The sequence below is a fragment of the Chenopodium quinoa genome, unplaced genomic scaffold (assembly GCF_001683475.1).
Source record: "Chenopodium quinoa cultivar QQ74 unplaced genomic scaffold, ASM168347v1, whole genome shotgun sequence".
Classification (NCBI taxonomy): Eukaryota; Viridiplantae; Streptophyta; class Magnoliopsida; order Caryophyllales; family Amaranthaceae; genus Chenopodium; species Chenopodium quinoa.
Window position 1 is genome coordinate 2,136,389 of NW_018744066.1, and position 18,427 is coordinate 2,154,815.

Genomic DNA, 18,427 nt, shown 5'->3' on the forward strand with positions numbered 1-18,427 from the left:
GTCGATTTATTTTCAAATATTAATTATTTTTTTTGTAGTATATATTCTCATTAATATAGAATTACATGTATATATAGTCACATTTATGCGTTGACACTTGACAAGTGTTTCCGGCCGTAACAAGTATTTTAAAACGAAGTGAATAGAACAAAAGTATTTTAACAGGAAGTGAACAGAACAAAAAAATGGGAACATGGACCATGCAATTGGACCACAAAAAAAGGATCATCTCCTGCTGAATTTTCGTCACATATATCAACTGCTTCAATAGTTGTTCAGTCATCATTTTTCTTAGTTTTTGCAAACTATCTGCAACTGCTTCTCACACTTGTCTTACGGCACATCACCATGAATTATGTTGTATAAACAATTCATTCTATACATTTTTTAATTACAAGACAACAAGGTAGATTTCATAATGCTTATTAGAGTATATTAGACTGCTAATTTTGAATATATCTATGTTTATGGCTATTATTTTAGGCTTTGGTAAGCATAAAGGTAAGCGCCATAAATTATATTTTATCAAAATATTCAAAGACGGTGGCCTGTGCATCAATCTCGTCCCCTAGACTGAATAAAGATCATATTTTTTCTGTTTTACGAGCTTATTCTCATGGATTTTTACGAGTTTTCAAATACCTCAAGGACTTGTTCTTTCCATCTTAGCTCTAGAACCAATAAGATCAAGTAAGTTCAGATAAAGATTATCAAATACAATCACGACTACAAAAACAATGCAGATATAGGGCTAAAGAGAGTGTTTGCTCCAAGAACACAAAGATGAGAAATTTTAACATGGTACTTCAGTCTAAATCAAGCAGCAGGAAAGGCACAACTTGGTAGAAACATATACATAATTACACATCCCTTCAATTTCAATGGACTGTCAAAACAAAAATAAATCTGAGTAAATCTAACCATTTTTTTTTTTTTGGAAGGGATCCGAGTAAATTTACCCCCTTTTTTTAAGGGATCGAGTAAATCTACCTACATCCACCATTGAATTACTGTGGGAGGCTAAATTCACCTCTAAAGGAATTCGTGAGAAAGTGAAAACTCATTCCTTTACAAACTATACTTATTTACAGGCATCTAGCTCTGCTTTAAGGTACTAAGGTAAATCCAAAAAAAGAGGATGATTTCGGCACTATCATTCCTCTTGTACTGAACAAAAAAGGAAGGGGGAAAGAAATGATAAGATTTTGGACCTTAGTCAGTGGAATCAGTGCAGCTTCCCCCTAGCAATTTTACTATACGATCATCCAAACAACAATATAGAGTGAAGTTCACACCTTGAGTAGAGCATTGGTTACCAATCTTCAAGCCACTCCGGTGTGTTGAGTTCTTCAAAATTCCGGCGGGGAGAAGATGGTGGCGGGGAAGTATCACAAACGTAGCTCTCTAAATGGTGACTTATACGAGAAACAATTTCATGAGGGACGGGGACAGTACGATTTACTAGCCCTTCCCAATCAACTCCTTCAAACCATTGATGATTTTTGACAGAATCGGATCCATTGTTTCCAAGTCTCTTAGTTTCATCAACTTCAAGTAGCTGAAAGATCAAAAGAGTAGTTCAGATAAACAGAAACAAAATTGAACCAATGTAGCTCGAGGGATCAATTAAGAGAGTATAATATGAAGGACCTTGGTTATAAGATCGATGGCTTCAGAACTGCAAGACTGAGAGAAATTAAAATGCCCTTTTGCAATCCTCGCAACTGTATCAAGCTCATTCTCTCTCCATGATCCAAAAGGCATTTCCCCTTGCAGCATAAAATAGATCAAAACTCCCAAACCCCACCTGCAGAAAAACTGTATTAAAAGCGTATTATAGAGATAGGAAACAAAAGTTCTTCAATCAGCATAATATTGAAAGAAAATAGCGTATACAGGTTCCAATAAAATACAATACATGTTCAATAAATACATGTTACAATCAAGGCGTAATGTTATGGCCATAAATTGAGTAGAATGAGTATACAAAATTATACTCCGTAATTTATTATCGAAAGATTCATAATTGGTCAGGAAAATACATATCCCTGCAATTATCTAGAGAAATTTTACGGCCAAGCCTCTACAAAAGAAGAGGAGAAACATATAGCTTCAGTTAAATTATAGATGAGGATTGAGAAAGTGGAGAAATTCTTATACACTTCAAAATAAGGGAAAAGGAAAATGCTTCTGTATCTTCTTCATCTTAGGAAGTGAATTAGTATTAAAATGTTATACTACAAAACTTTCAAAGTCCGGATCTGCAGAACCAAATGTTTAAAAAATAAAGAAAAAGTGTTCATCATATCAGTAATACCAGTCAGCAGGGAAACCATGGCCTTTTCCCAGTACTATCTCCGGAGATAGAGAATCTGCCATTCCACAGATTGTGTTTGTCCTTTCGCCAGATAGCTGCTTCCCAAATCTGAAATCTACTAACTACAAACACAAATACTTTATCATAATATACTCTAAGCTATCTTGAGAAGCAAACAAACACTATTGCTGAAACTAAAGTACTAAACCATAAAATTTGGATTTTTATGCAATTGACCTGTAGGCGTCCAGCTTGATCGCACATCAGTACTTCAGGAGAAACTCCTCTGAATAGGATACCCTTCTGTAAAAGCATGTGAATACAAAGAAAATTCAACAACTGAATCCTAAAGTTCCTCAAGAGAAACAAGACAAGAGTAACTTCATGAATTACGAACACACACACACACACACACACACACACACACACGAATTAGCTAATGGACCTTGTGGAGCTCTTCCAATGCTATTGCAACAGAGGCAGCACAGAACCGTGCGGATGATTCATCAAGTGGTTTATTTAAAATTGAAGCCAAAGGACAAGCCAAGCATGTATCCAGTAGTATTCCAACATGTGTTTCATCAGCACAGGTGCCTATAACATGTGGTACACATACTGAATCACTTAAACTTTTCATCAGGTTCTTCTCCTTTAGAACCTGATCTTCCTTTCCAAGCCTTTTAACCTTCTGCTTCAAAAACCTTTTCAAGCTAAGGAAATTTTCTGCAAACAAAACCAACATAGGGTTACGTAAGAATGTACATAGTATTAATCATTCTAAAGTTCTTAACGCCGCCAAAAACTTCAATAATCTATTTTTAGTACAATACCATAAATTGCTCATGTAGAAACTACGTAGCAAGGAAATGACAACAAATAGACAGATATCACAAAGAACACCACTGGGATGGCAGAGTCCAATAAATGAGCAAAAACTTATGGTAAAAATGACTATGTAGATACAACAGCAGTGATCCAAGTTATAAAAAGTTATTTACTATTGCAGATAACTGTAGCAATAATAGTATATACAAGTATAAGTTATAAAGATGGCCATGATGTGAATTCCAGAGTGAGGGAACAGCCTAAAGATAAAGGCCAGTAAACAAAATAAAAGTTCCCCCCAAAGCATTTAGAATACTCACAAACAAGATGTTATGGAAACAAAAAACAGACTTTTACGTGATATTCAAGCAAGATAATCACCACAAACAACCAGAGAAAGGAAAATTGTAAAAGACAAGGCTCAGAAGTCAATCAAAAGCTTCTCCCACCTGAATCTTTCAGAAGTACAAGTCCAATCTCACTGCAGTCAGTTGAATACAAGCACCTTCTCCATTCCTACAAGGCAAAAGATCCATGTTTAGAGATGAAACACCCATGTTTAGAACAGAAATTATTGATTTTTTTGAGATATTAAGCACCCAAGCCTGGAACAGAATCTAATGATCCTCACCAAATCAGAGAGCTGAACTCTATTTGGGACCAATGGTCGAGCATTTCTTTCATATTCCTCGCCTAAGACCACAGGAATCTCCTTTGACCTGAATCATATCAAACAACCTTGATTAAAAATTGTTGGCTGCACAGTTATCATTAACACAGGAAATCCTATAATATGTACCAAGTACAAAAAGTAGCAAACATACTTTTGATCACCCAGTGAAATTTTTGTCAGTGGACCAGCAACTAAATCGAACTGGTCTTTTGTTAAAACAGAACAGACGACATCGCCAACAGCACATACTGCTAATTGACTAATTTGCTCACCAAAAAGTGCCCACTCCCCAAAATAACTTCCCTCGGATTTCTCTACCAACATTCTCCTGTTACCGTGTTTCAAATCACTTTGGATTGAACAATCACACTTCAGGCTGCAGACATTCGGACTTGTCAAAACGTCAACATCAAATTCTATCCTTACTCTTCCCTTCTGGATTATGTACAATGCAGATACACAATCATGCTGCAAGGATGTGTGAGAACAAGAACGTAAGACAACTTACTAACCTAACAAAATGAAATGAAATTTACCAACAGAAGTTATACCTGTTCAACTATTGACTGCCCATCAGAAAAAGATTCTTCTGACAGAGAACTTGCAATCTGACTAAGTTGTAGGATTGTTAATCTTGAAAGAAGATCCACTGATCGTAGAAGTTTCAAAGATGACAGATTCGAAAACTCTGACATGAGAATTCCTCTAAAATCTTCTCTTTTCAGAGTCCACAGAGTTCCACTAGTCACACAACGCACAGAGGCCTGTAGTGGTTTATTATTCCTGAAGAACAGAAGCAACAATAAGTGGTTTTGCCAAACTGTTTAATGTCAGCATGTCACCAAATTAATCAAACAAATGACAGAAAATAGAACCATCGTCCAGATATTTCTTTCAACAGTGAATAGCAACACAAAGAAGACAACCTCAAGCTAATCTTAGTTTCTCCTGTAACTATAACAAGGAATAATACCACTTTACCATGCTTCTTTACTATTTATGCATTATGCATATCAGCATGATTTGCAGAGAAATGTGAGGAAATTGGCGAAGAGTTTCCCTATAAAATTTTCATTTCACTTTCTATCTTGGCGACATTTGGATGGTAGCATCTTAATTTCCTATCAGGCTATCACTGTCCTCTAATTCCTTTATAATCAGCTGGCTAACAAAGAATTCTTGCAAGTTCCTACTTACTAAACCAAACAGAATCACTAGCTTTTTCCTTTCTCTTCTATTTCCTTTTCTTCCTTTGCAATCATCTAAGAATGTTGTAAGCCATCCAGGCGAGGAAACCAACAAACAGCTAATGATCCACATACCCTACATCTAACTTATCCTACAAGAACACTGCACCACTCACTGATGAACATCACTAATTTTATCCAACAAGTTAGCGAGTTACATTGGCATGGCACGATGTATTCATGGGAAAGGAAGAAATTCTCACATTAATGCCAGCTCCCCAAAGCATGATAACTTTTCAGCTGTATAGCGCTGCAAAACTCTTGGTACCTCACCGTGTTTCTCCTCTTGTGTTGCGAAAACTTCAAACTCTCCACTTCCAACAACAAAAAAGCAATCACCTTCACCACCCTGCAAAATATAAATATGCCTCAAACATGCATCATATGTTTAGGTCACAGTCCCTCCATAATTCAAAAATGCCAAATTCAGACAGTTAAAATATTTGCATGTCTCCTACTATTCACCCATCTCTGTTAAATTTGTTATCTTTAAAATGCTGTAGCATTTACAGCTAGAACCTTCAGAAGTATTTTGGGCATCCAAAAAGATATATTTAAGGGTTGAAGAGAGTAAAAAAAATTTCCCAACGGTAAGATTCACATCTATGCCTCTCTCAAGTTTGGTTTTACATACCCTAACCCACCCCCCTTCTCCCTCCCAACACAAGGAATTGATCCAGGGTCAAGGCCATAATCAGTTGAGTTTCTCACTAACTGAGCTATCCATAGTTCCAGACTCCTTAAGGAATAGAATACGTAGAGATCTAACACAAACCAATTACTACTATATTCCACTAGCAGATTGTATTAAAATTAATCTATATGCAACGGCTTTTTAACCAATCATATAGATCCAAAATCTCTCCGATTATCTGTAAGAAAATGTGGCTTACCTGCTGGACAACGATTTCCCCAGCCTGAACCTCAACTCTTTGCATGCAATCCAACAAGACCTGGCACTGAGAATCAGTAAGCTTTCTGAAGAGGAAATGATCATGTAATGCCCGCTCAATATGTGCCTATAACATTGACACAAAAATATGACCAGATTATAACTCCAAAAAGAAGAGTAATCCAGAAAGCACAAGAAAAGCTTCATTTATCAGCACGATTATTTACAAAAATACCTCTTCTTCCCAAGTCTTCCTGTGGGATGGAGACGAAGGCACCCAAACATTTCCATTCTCCAAGGAACTTTCAATGGCACGAAGACGAGCTCGAGATACATCATGCCTTACGCGTTGATTCCTAGAATTCCAGCTAACAGTTGCAGGGGACTCGGATCCAGTTAACTCCAACACTTGAGGAGCAGAGGAATTCATAGTGAAACCAGGACTTGCAGAACCCCCAAAAACCTAGAGACATTGTAACAAACAGCAAAATAAGCAAGGACCTTCCATAAGTTAATCGCACAGAAAATAAATCCATCAACATGAAAGTAATCTTACATCATTAAGCCCATTAACATGAACTACTATTATAGTTATATCATCAGTACGAGTTTCAAATTGCAACCAAAGGCGGTATGATTCAGCAACAATTGCGGCACAAGCATCACGAGGGTCTTTATGTAGTGCTACCTGTACAGCAAAAGGTCAAATCCAACGACGGATAAATAGACATTAGAATATAGTCCTGAAAGTAACTAACAAAATAATAATTGTCAATTTGTTAGTTAAGACAAGGATCAAAGTAGAAATAAATAGTCCATATCTGAAAATCTGCCACCAGTCCAGCAACCAGTGCAACATATTAAGGAAGTCAAGGAAGTAAAATCAGAAGCCAGCAAAAAAACTAGGGATAGTTGTTCAGAAGCATAAAACGTTGTGGTCATGGACAAAATGAAAAGTATACTCAAGAACTCGAGGAGTGAAAGCAAACTTTACAATAAGTCAATAACCAGAAAACTGCCCATCTAAGAATAAGCAGAACAGTTGGCAGGCCGGAAAGGTAGACACAGAAATTACAACTCTCATGGTGAAAAGTGGTATAAAAGTCATCACTTCAAAGTTCTTATATCAGACCTAACCTACAACACATTGCGTTATGCAATAGCGAAGCAGAAAAGATGTCTCCAGAGCAAAGATCAAAAATGAACATGATATTGAAATTTCAAAGAAAAGATACATAGATGACATCAAACGACAATGCCGTAATACATATGCGGAGAGAGGTTATTGTAAAAGCCACTATATCCATAAAATGAGATAGGTTGGATACATCATTTGACTTGTGACTTGTGAGGCTTGTTCTCTCAATTACTCTATGCAAAGTTCAACTAAAGAAACTCTCAAATAATATTCAACCCTCCTTATTTTTTTCTCGCTGGTCTTTCCTGATTCTATTCCCCACTCTATCTACTCTAACTAACTAACCAACTTCCTTATTCTTCAAGCTATTGCCAACATAATAATAACGCAATTCCTACTTTACTCCCTCCTTGATAGACCAGTTCAATCCAGTTTTTTTAAAAAGGGCCAAAGTTTCCAAGCCGTTTACACTTAATGATTTCTTATAAGAAAATAAGAAAAGGATCATCAAATATAACTCCAAGTTCCGGCAGATTACACATGAAAATAGTGAGCTGGTGCCATATACTTCCTCAATTATTTTTTAACTGCAACATTTGGAGTTTCGTGCTTAACAATAGAAAACATTAAACATAAATATCTTTAATTATCTTTTAATATATATAAAAAAAAAATAAAAATTAGGCTGATAATAGTATGTATTGAGCTGGGTCTAACAAGAGCATGAAAATATTTTGCTTATGTATAATAGTAGTGTAAAAGTCCATATGGTGCAAGTATTAAAGAACAAAGGAAGTACTCGTAGTTTTCATAATTCATAATTAAAATGCCAACACTACAAATTAAAATTTATATCAAAACCTGCCAAGTAGAAAGCAATTTACAAAAGATCTCATTTGAGTATTTGACATTAGCTAAAAGAGAATTCTTTTTTAAAATAAAACTGCCAAGTTAACCATCATAAAATGGTACTGTGTAAAATTCTTCCATGACACAAAACATAACCATAATAACAAATGGAAAAAAAAAAAAAAAAAAAATCACTCACCATATCAACCACAGTTTGACTTGAAAGAAATTCGAAGACACCATCACTAGCAAGGACAAAAAAGGGATAATCTGGTGAAAGCTCCATGACAACTATCTCCGGATTGGCAACCACTCCAATTGTTTCAGCAATTGAATCACCAAGACTTCTAGTGAAAGCAGTACCAGGATACATTCCATTCTGCACCCATAATCTAGGAGGATCACCATCATCATCCTCTTCAGTGCCCCAAGACTGTACATCTGGATTCTTCAACCCTTCAATCTGATCAAGGGTAAGAACTCTTGCTCCACTAAGCTTAACTCGCTCAAGCTCATCATTACGGAATGGAGTTTGATCAATCGAAAGGTCAACAGCCACTAAATCCTTTCCTCTCCTCTGAGCTACAACAGCTCTTGAATCACCTGCATTGGCCACATATATAGTCCTACCCCTAACCAATACTGTAATAGCAGTGGTACCACTCATGCTATCATCTATACTATCAGCATGCAACTGTGAATTAGTTGTTAAGAAAGCAGCATGACATGCTTCAACAGGATCAACGTGGAATCGGCTACTCCTCAACAAATTTTCACACAACTTGCGCTTTACAAACTGCGAGCATTCAGCCCCAAATTCTCCATGCCCATCAAACACACCAAAAAAATGATCATTCGGATCTGTACCAAACGGTGTATGTATGCAGAAGCTATCCTGGTTAGCCTTATCAAGAGCATCAGGATAATAACCCCTCTGAGATAAAAATGAGTACCTCAACTCATAATTTTCAGACGGAACCTTGACCGTCTTTCCTCCATCAGGCGGTAAAAACTGAGCAGATACTCTAGAAAGCCTCTTAATACCAGCTTCAGTATCCCTACTAAAGCTCAATTGGTTCAATTCCTGAATTTGATCATCCTCCCCTTCAGAATGAGCAGGAGAATACACACCAATCTCTGAACCCCTCACATTTTTTACCTGCTTAATTCGCGCTTCCCTAGGAATACACACCTGGCCTATACAAGATCTTGAATAAACACACCCCATCACTCAAAAACTAAAATTGAAGAAACCCCAAATACTGAAATTTCCAACACATTCATCAACTTCAACATCAGAGAACTTTGGTAAACCCCAAAAATTCTCCACTAACCCACAATTTCTTACTAAACCCTCCTCCTCAAGTTGGCAATATGATCCGTCAAATTGCCAAATCAACGTCTGTACACTACACGGCAGTCGATTTTCGTGTTGGGTCGGTTTTTGACAGCTCAACTTGCAAACAATATGTGATCTTATCCAAACTGTCCAAAGCAAAATCAAACATCAACCCCATAACTAAAACTTGCTTGAAAGATTAATCAGTAACTACCCAAAATTCAAAACAACTAGAATCAATGTTACTCAACATTACCAAATTTAATTAATTAAACAAAAATACTCAATTTTGTATCATATCCGATCAACAAGCGTGACATCTTATTTATAAAAAATTGAGAACAAAATAAAAAAGACCCACATTCAGAAAGTACAGCAGAAAAAAGCAGAAAAACAGTTAAACAAAGTTGCAATTAAAAATAAATAATTGGACTTACCATAATAATTCCTTCTTCTTTTAATGAAATAGATTACTTGATCTGACACCCAGAATAAAGAATGTAATCAGATTATTATTATTGCAATATATACTTTAAAAAGGAAACAAATTTAACAAAAGGGTAGTCAAAAAAATGAAAAAAAAAAAACAGAGAATTTTGCAGGAATTTGGTCACATTAAAAGTTGTGAAATTTATAAAACTGAAAAATGGGGGAAATTGGGATTTTATTTAATTATCAGAATCATAACAAAAAATGAAAAAAAAGAGAGAAGGACGTGTCGAAGTAGGGATCATAGCATGTAATGTGAGAGATTGGGAAGAGAGAGAAAGTGAAGAAGAAGAAAATGAGTGAAAGAGAGGAGAGAGAAAATGGGAAAATTATGGTACGGAAAAAAGTTGTAACATTGCATGTGTGAGAATGGTCAGGAGATTTGAGTGGACTTTGGACTAGACGAAACCTATCTTATTAATCTAATCTTTTGCTCCAATTTTTTTTTTTTTTTGTTTGCATATTCTAGGGATTTTCCTTTATTTAATGTTTATCTAGTTCTAAATTCTGCCATATTAGGGCTCGGGCCATTTCATATTTACTGAAATGAGCTGAGCTGAACTAAACTGGATTGATTGCAGATGAACTGAGGTTAAATGAATATTTATGAGAGAAGAAAATTAGGAGCTGAACTAAACAAGAAAATTAGGAGCTGAACTGAATTGAAATTAAGTTGATGTGGACAAGTCTTTCGTTTTCCGATACTCGTATTATTTCATTTTGACATTCGACACTATTCATTTGTTGTTTATTTAAAATTTGTTTATGAGAGAAAAATGGTCAAAACATAACAATAAAAAAGGAACGAAAAGATTAAGCAAATTCAAAATATTAAGCTATTAAAGTTGCGCCTTGACAAATATATCAAGTCTAAAAAAACAAAGGAAGTACTATGTGGAAGTACTTTGTTGAAAAAGTTTAAAAATATTTAACCTAATCTTATACTATGGAGTTGATTAATCTTGCTTTCATGTTATGTACTCTGTTCTTATACTTTATTGAACCTAATAAGCTTTGATTACTCTTTGTCGTTAGCTCTTAAATATTTTTTTTTAGTGTAAAAAGATAACCGTAAACATATTCGTAAATTTGAGAATTAAATTTTAATTTTAAGAGAATCGTAAGATGTAAGTAGTGAGTTAATCGCCTCATCTAACTCGAGCCTATTCAAATAATTCAATCTTTAAACTTAGGACATGTTCTCATTGATTGAACTGAAATGAAGTTGAGCTGAAATGAATATTTTATGAGGGAAGGAAATTAGGAGCTGAATTGAATTGAATTGAACTGAACTTAGGGCTTGTTCTCTTACGTTGAAATTCAGTTCAGTTCAGTTCAGTTCAGCTCAGCTCAGTTCAGTTCAGCTCAGTTCACTTCACTTCAGTTCAGTTCAGCTCCTAATTTCTTTCTCTTATAAAATATTCATTTCAGTTCAGTTCAACTCCTAATTTCTTTCTCTTATAAAATATTCATTTCATTTCAGTTCAGTTCAGCTCAGCTCAGTTTAGCTCATAATTTCCTTCTCTTATAAAATATCCAGTTCAGTTCAGCTCCTAATTTCCTTCTCTTATAAAATATTCAGTTCAGTTCAGTTCAGCTCAATTCAGTTCAGTTCAGTTCTGAGTTCAGTCAATGAGAACAAGCCCTTAGTAGGCTTAATTAAACTGAACTGAAAATAATCTGATGAGAACATGGCATTTTCTTCCTCCAATACAACTAGAAGTATTGAAATGAGTGATCATAGTTAGATCATCAAATACTTGATGCATTTTAAAACAATAATATGCTTAATTATTATTAAGGTTAATTTTTCACAATAATTTACTCCAAATCCCCAACTAATAAATTAGTGTATGTTATCAACCAATTATAGTTAAATTAGTCACATTAGAATGCTAAAATCGCACAAAATATAGCTCTTTTTTTACTTTCCCTTTTCTTCACTATCTTTGCGTCAAGAATCATTATAAACTAAAATTCACCAAACCACTAATTACACTAAAGTCATCTTAATTATACAAAGTACTATAAATTGAACATTTTTTTTTGGTGTTTGGAGAGCCACAAGGTCGGGTGATGAGTTTCGATCCCAGTATCACCTGGAATCGGAGAAGGAGCTCTAACCACTTGAGCTATCCCTCACACTCTATAAATTGAACATTTAAGTATTGTAGAAAGAAATAAACTAATATAATATTGAAAATTACTACTTTACATTTTGGATCTCCACTTTATAGCAAGCTAATTGAAATGCATTGTAATCAGCCGGCCTTCAACCTTTTAATCCTTATTAATAGTATGAACTAATGACTCATTAAAATGACATGTATGTATATATTGTCAGGGCGAAACCTCAGCCCAAAATTTCTCAAAAGTGTGGATATTGGCCTTTAATTTTGGAATTTTTTTACTTTTTTTCACCCGGAAATAAAAATTGCCGAAATGTTTACCATGGTCCCTAATACCCTCCGGAAATCCAATTGGGTGAGAGAAACCATCCAACTTGCAATGATTTCATTAACTCAAGCCTACCGCGAACATTTATGACAACATATAATGATCATATATGGTTCCAAACGACATTATATGACCCTGAGATGTATCCTCTAAAATCTCAATTCTTTTGGACACAAAACCTGGAAAATTCAGAATTTCTCAAAATGCGTGGATATTAGCCTTTTTGGAATTTTTTTACTTTTTTTTTTCTCCCGAAAATAAAAATTGTCAAAATGTTTACCATGGTCCCTACTACCCTCCGGAAGTCCAATTTTAAACAACCAATTTACCGCTTTACAAATTACACCGATTTCATTAACTCAAGCCTATCATGAACATTTATGACAACAAATAATGATCATATATAGTTCCAAACGGCATTATATGACTCCGAGATATATCCCCTAGAATTTCAAGACTTTTCGACACACGGCACCGAAACCTCAAAATTTCTCAAAAAGTGTGGATAGTAGCCTCAATTTTGGAATTTTTTGCCTTTTTTCACCCGAAAATAAAAATTGCCGAAATGTTACCATGGTCCCTAAAACCCCTCTGAGAGTTCAATTGGGTGGATGGAACCATCCAATTTGCCTTTAAACGGCCAATTTACCGATTTACAACTTGCACCGATTTCATTAATTCAAGCCTACCACAAAAAATTATGACTACATATAATGATTATATATGGTTTCAAACGACATTATATGACCCCGAGATGTATCCCCTAAAATCTCAAAACTTTTCGACACCGGGCCTTGAAACCTCCAAAATTTAACGGTTTACAACTTGCACCGATTTCATAAACTCAAACCTACCACGAACATTTATGTCAACATATAATATTCACATATGCTTCCGAACAACATTATATGATCCCGAGATATATCCCCTAAAATGGAAAGGATTTTCGACACCGGGCCACGAAACCTCCAAAATTTCTCAAAAAACGCTAATATTAGCTTTTAATTTTGGAATTTTTTTTCGTTTGGAAATAAAAATTGCCGAAATGTTTACCATGGTCCCTAATACCCCCCGTGAGTCCAATTGGGTGAGTGGAACCATCAAATTTGCCTTTAAACGACCAATTTACCGGTTTACAAATTGCACGGATTTTATAAACTCAAGCTTACCACGAACATTTATGACAACATATAATGATTATATATGGTTCCAAATGGCATTTTATGACCCCGAGATTTATCCCCTAAAATTTAAAGTCTTTTCGACACCGGGTCTCGAAACCTCTAAAATTTCTCAAAAGCGTGGATATTAGCCTTCAATTTTGGAATTTATTGACCTTTTTTTTGTAAATAAAAATTGCCGACATGTTTACCATGGTTCCTAATAGCCTCCGGGAGTTCATTTGGCTGGGTGTAACCATCCAATTTGCCTTTAAATGGACAATTTACCGGTTTACAACTTGCACCGATTTCATTAACTCAAGCCTACCACAAACATTTATGACAACATATAATGATCATTTATGGTTTAAAACAGTATTATATGACCCCGAGATGTATCCACTAAAATCTCAAAGCTTTTCGACACCGGGCTCCGAAACCTCAAAAATTTCTCAAAAAGTGTGGATATTAGCCTTCAATTTTGGAATTTTTTGACTGTTTTTCGCCCGAAAATAAAAATTGTCGAAATGTTTACCATGGTCCCTAATACCCTCCTTTAGGCCTTGTTTAGTTCACCTTATTTTTACTTATTTCAGAAAAAATAAGTTCAGATCAAATAAAAAAAATAAGTTCAGATCAGATCAGATCAGGAAAAATAAGTTCAGATCAGGTCAAATCAGAAAAAATAAATTCAGATCAGATCAGATTAGAAAAAATAAGTTCAGATCAGATCAGATAATTTCAAATTAAATACAAATTATTATTATTATTATTATTATTATTATTATTATTATTATTATTATTATTATTATTATTATTATTATTATTGTTCAAACAATAAACGATAATAATTAAATTTTCATTATAAGCTCCAAATCATAAACGTTTACAAATATAATTTCCATCATAAGAAGTTCCAAATTTCCTTCGCTATATTAAGTTGTACTTCGTTCATTAGGCCTTACGATTCTCGTTAAACAAATCATAATCTGCTCTTGGTTCGATTTCTATACCACTATCAATGGGTATATCCAACTCATGTAATCGAATAAAATTGTGAAGTGTGAATGCAGCAACCATAATCGCCAATTGATGTTTAGTGTCCATATTTGGCATCATTGTGAGTATTTTCCATTGAGATTTGAATTGTCCAAAACATCTCAAATCATTCCAATGATTTGTTACTAGTTTGATATTGAATTGCTTTCCACATTTTACTATCAAAGTACTCACTATTCAATTCTATCCCAATTAAGCTTCAAATATCCAAATTCTTTCATCTCCAAGCATATGTCCAACAATATCTCCGTACATTCTTCACACCATGCTACCCAACCATCCATTACACTATGATAAAGAGCACTTTTGAATCAATATTTCATGCATAAATTATAGACATTATTGTTAAATTGGCACCAGGATTATAATCAAAAGGATTCTTTTGAAATAAATGAACTGAAGATAAAATATTAATTGTGCTTACATTTTCATCGATATTACTTGCATTAGGTCAAATGTAAAATTCATGATATCAAATAGATGTATATTTTCCTACATTATCTAAAAAACAATGGACAAATGATAAAATTAATGACATAGAGTGTTGAAGTATTTACCTATGATGGAGATAAAAGACAAACAACCTATTGAACAAATGAATAGAAAAATATTTTAGGAGATTGGTTTAGAGTGTGAAAATTATGACACTAAGATGTTGTTTTATATAGGAAAATAGAGCTGTTACCCATAATTGTTCGGAATATTGAAATATGAAATGATAATTTTCAATTCAATTTAGTCAACCATTTTACATTACCAAAAAATTTGTAAAATTCCCTATAAAGCTATGACAAATTTAATTTGCAATTTAGGTTTTTTAGGATCCTATTTTAATACTTTCTTATAAACAAATTCATTTATGATGTTGGATATTATAAATAACAAAATTATCAAATATTACAAGTATATTACCTTATACTATCTGATAATATTAATACTTTAGGTTTCTTTTAAAATATTTGTAAGGGATCTAAAATATTTTGTAATAATTATAATTATAATAATAATAATAATAATAATAATAATAATAAATAATAAAACATTAATATGTTTTAAAAAAAATTTAATATTGATTAAAATAAAAGTAGAATATTGAAATAATTAAAATAAGTTCAGATCAGAAAAAAAAAGTTTAGATCAGATCAGATCAGAAAAGATAAATTCAGATCAGATCAGAAAAAATAAGTTCAGTTTAGATCAAATAAAAAAAAATAAGTTCAGATCAGAAAATATAAATTCAAATAAGATAAGATAAGATAAGATCATACCAGATCAGCTAAAATCATGTAAACTAAACAGGGCCTTAGTCCAATTGGGTGGGTGAAACCATCCAAATTGCCTTTAAACGGTCAATTTATCGGTTTACAACATGCACCGATTTCATTAACTCAAGAATACCATGAACATTTATGACAACAAATAATTATTATATATTTTTCTAAATGACATTATATGACCACAAGATGTATTCCCTAAAATATCAAGTCTTTTCATCACCGGGTCCTGAAACCTCCAAAATTTCTAAAAAAACGTGGATATTAGCCTTCAATTTTGGAATTTTTTGACCTTTTTCGCCCGAAATAAAAATTGACGAAATATTTACCATAGTCCTTAATACCCTTTGGGAGTCCAATTGTTTGGGTGGAACCATCCAATTTGCCTTTAAACGACCAATTTACCGATTTACAACTTGCACTGATTTCATTAACTCAAGCCTACCACGAACATTTATGACAACATATAATGGTCATTTATGGTTTCAAACGACATTATATGAACCCGAGATGTATCCCCTAAAATTTCATTTCTTTTCAACACCGGGCCCCGAAACCTTCGAAATTTCTCAAAAAGTGTGGACATTAGCCTTCTATTTTGGATTTTTTTTACTTTTTTCTCCAGGAAATAAAAATTGCCAAAATGTTTACCATGGTCACTAATACTCTCCGGAAGTCCAATTGGGTGGGTGGAACCATCCAATTTGCCTTTAAACGACCAATTTTTTACAACTTGCACCTATTTCATTAACTCGAGTCTACTATGAACATTTATGACAAAATAATGATCACATATGGGTTCAATCGACAATATATGACCCCGAGATGTATTTCCTAGTATTTCGAGACTTTTAGACACCGGTCTCTGAAGACTCCAAAATTTCTCAAAAAGGTGGATATTAGTGTTCTATTTTTGAATTTTTTGACTTTTTTTTTCGCCGGAAATAAAAATTGCCGAAATGTTTGTCATGTTCTCTAGTATCCTTTGGGAGTCAAATTGGGTGGGTGGAACTATCTAATTTGCCTTTAAAAGGCCAATTTACCGGTTTACAACTTGCATCGATTTCATTAACTAAAGCCTACCACGAACATTTATGACAACATTTAATGATTATGTATGATTCCAAACAACATTATATGACCCCGTGATATATCCCTTAAATTTTTAAGGCTTTTCGACACCGGGCCTAGAAATCTCAAAAATTCTCAAAAACCGTGGATCTTAGCCTTCAATTTTGGAATTTTTTCACTTTTTTTTCGCCTGGAATAAAAATTGCCGAAATGTTACCATGGTCCCTAATATCCTCCAAAGTCCAATTGGGTGGGTGGATTCATCCAATTCGTCTTTAAACGACCAATTTACCAATTTACAACTTGCACTGTATTCATTAACTCAAGCCTACCACGAACATTTATTACAACATATAATGATCATATATGGTTCCATAAGCTTATAGTTTAGTAATTAAAATGGGGAGAAAAAAGAGAAAGAAATCATTCAATTAAACCAAAACCAAGAATTTCGAACCTGTTGTCAAAAAAAGAATTTTGAACCTAAATTATTTATTTTGTTAAAAGATTTTCAAACCTTCAATTGAAGCAAATATCAGATTAATTGAAGTTTTAACCAAATAACAGATTAATAAGCCAAAGAACTCTACCTCTAAGAACCACCTTAAATTTGCATCAACCTTATTACAAAAGCATACAACAATTTCCCAATTTTGTTAATTGGGGATTTCAAGTAACAATAACTCATCTATGTTTATATTTTATTCCAATTTCATTGAAAATTAAATTAAAACTTAAATTTTTTTTAAAATAAATATGATCAAGAAAGAAAAAGATAATAGTCACTCACTAAATCTGCAAGCAAACGTGACGAAGGTGGAGCTATGTTATTTATAGGTAATATGCATTGAGCGAGGTTAGTGAATTGTGAATAAATACCAAAAACTCATTATCATCATTATTATGGGCGGATTTTGTAACCGAAAAGATGATTAAAGAAATTAAATTGTGGGAATTGAAGAGGAGAGATGAAGATAAAGAGTGTGTGGGGATCGATTATTGTAGGTTTGCTGATGAAGGTGAAGAGGCCATGGATGGTGGATTTACTATTAAAAGATATAGTAATATACATATAAATATTTAATAATTAATTAACATACAATTACTACGTACTTAGAGTTATAAACTGTTAATTTTAAATTATAAATTTTTAATTAAATTATTACTTTATACAATTACTACGTACTTAGAGTTATAAATTTTTAATTAAATTATTACTTTCCCTTTGAATTAATAAGATAATAATGCACACATGGCAGTGATGGCACATAGATTAAAATTGTTAACATGTGGCACATTGGATTGGAATAGTGAACACTTGGCACATTCAATTGGAAAAGATAATATAGGATGGAGACATTTGTACATCTTGGTTTGAGTTTTTAAATACTAAGTATAGATATAGATATAGATATAGATATAGATAGTTGCAAAATCACATGGACTACAATGAACATTGAGAGATGGACTAGGGTTCAATAATTGATAATACCGACTTAAGTATAGACTATATTTTATGATGGGCCACACAAAAAATTCCAATTGAAATACAAGCCTCACAACAAAAGGCCCACAAACCAAATGGCACTATAGCCCGTAAATACACATGTGACAACGCATTGCAAGTGTTTTTGATG

The 18,427-nt window shown here is 33.7% G+C and overlaps 1 protein-coding gene across 1 annotated transcript; it reads right to left on the reverse strand.

Moving 5' to 3' along the window:
• Positions 1–763: 763 nt before the first annotated feature.
• LOC110690976 (protein phosphatase 2C and cyclic nucleotide-binding/kinase domain-containing protein-like) lies at positions 764–10,350 on the reverse strand. Its single transcript, XM_021867899.1, has 15 exons — positions 9,718–10,350; positions 8,141–9,426; positions 6,511–6,642; positions 6,190–6,417; positions 5,956–6,081; positions 5,266–5,411; positions 4,367–4,598; positions 3,967–4,283; positions 3,774–3,861; positions 3,592–3,658; positions 2,763–3,040; positions 2,555–2,620; positions 2,318–2,439; positions 1,651–1,807; positions 764–1,558 (listed from the first exon to the last, which is right to left on the reverse strand). The coding sequence occupies exons 2-15, from the start codon at positions 9,167–9,169 to the stop codon at positions 1,313–1,315; spliced, it is 3,234 nt and encodes a 1,077-aa protein (XP_021723591.1). The 5' UTR covers positions 9,170–9,426; positions 9,718–10,350; the 3' UTR covers positions 764–1,312.
• Between the last annotated feature and the right edge of the window lie 8,077 nt (positions 10,351–18,427).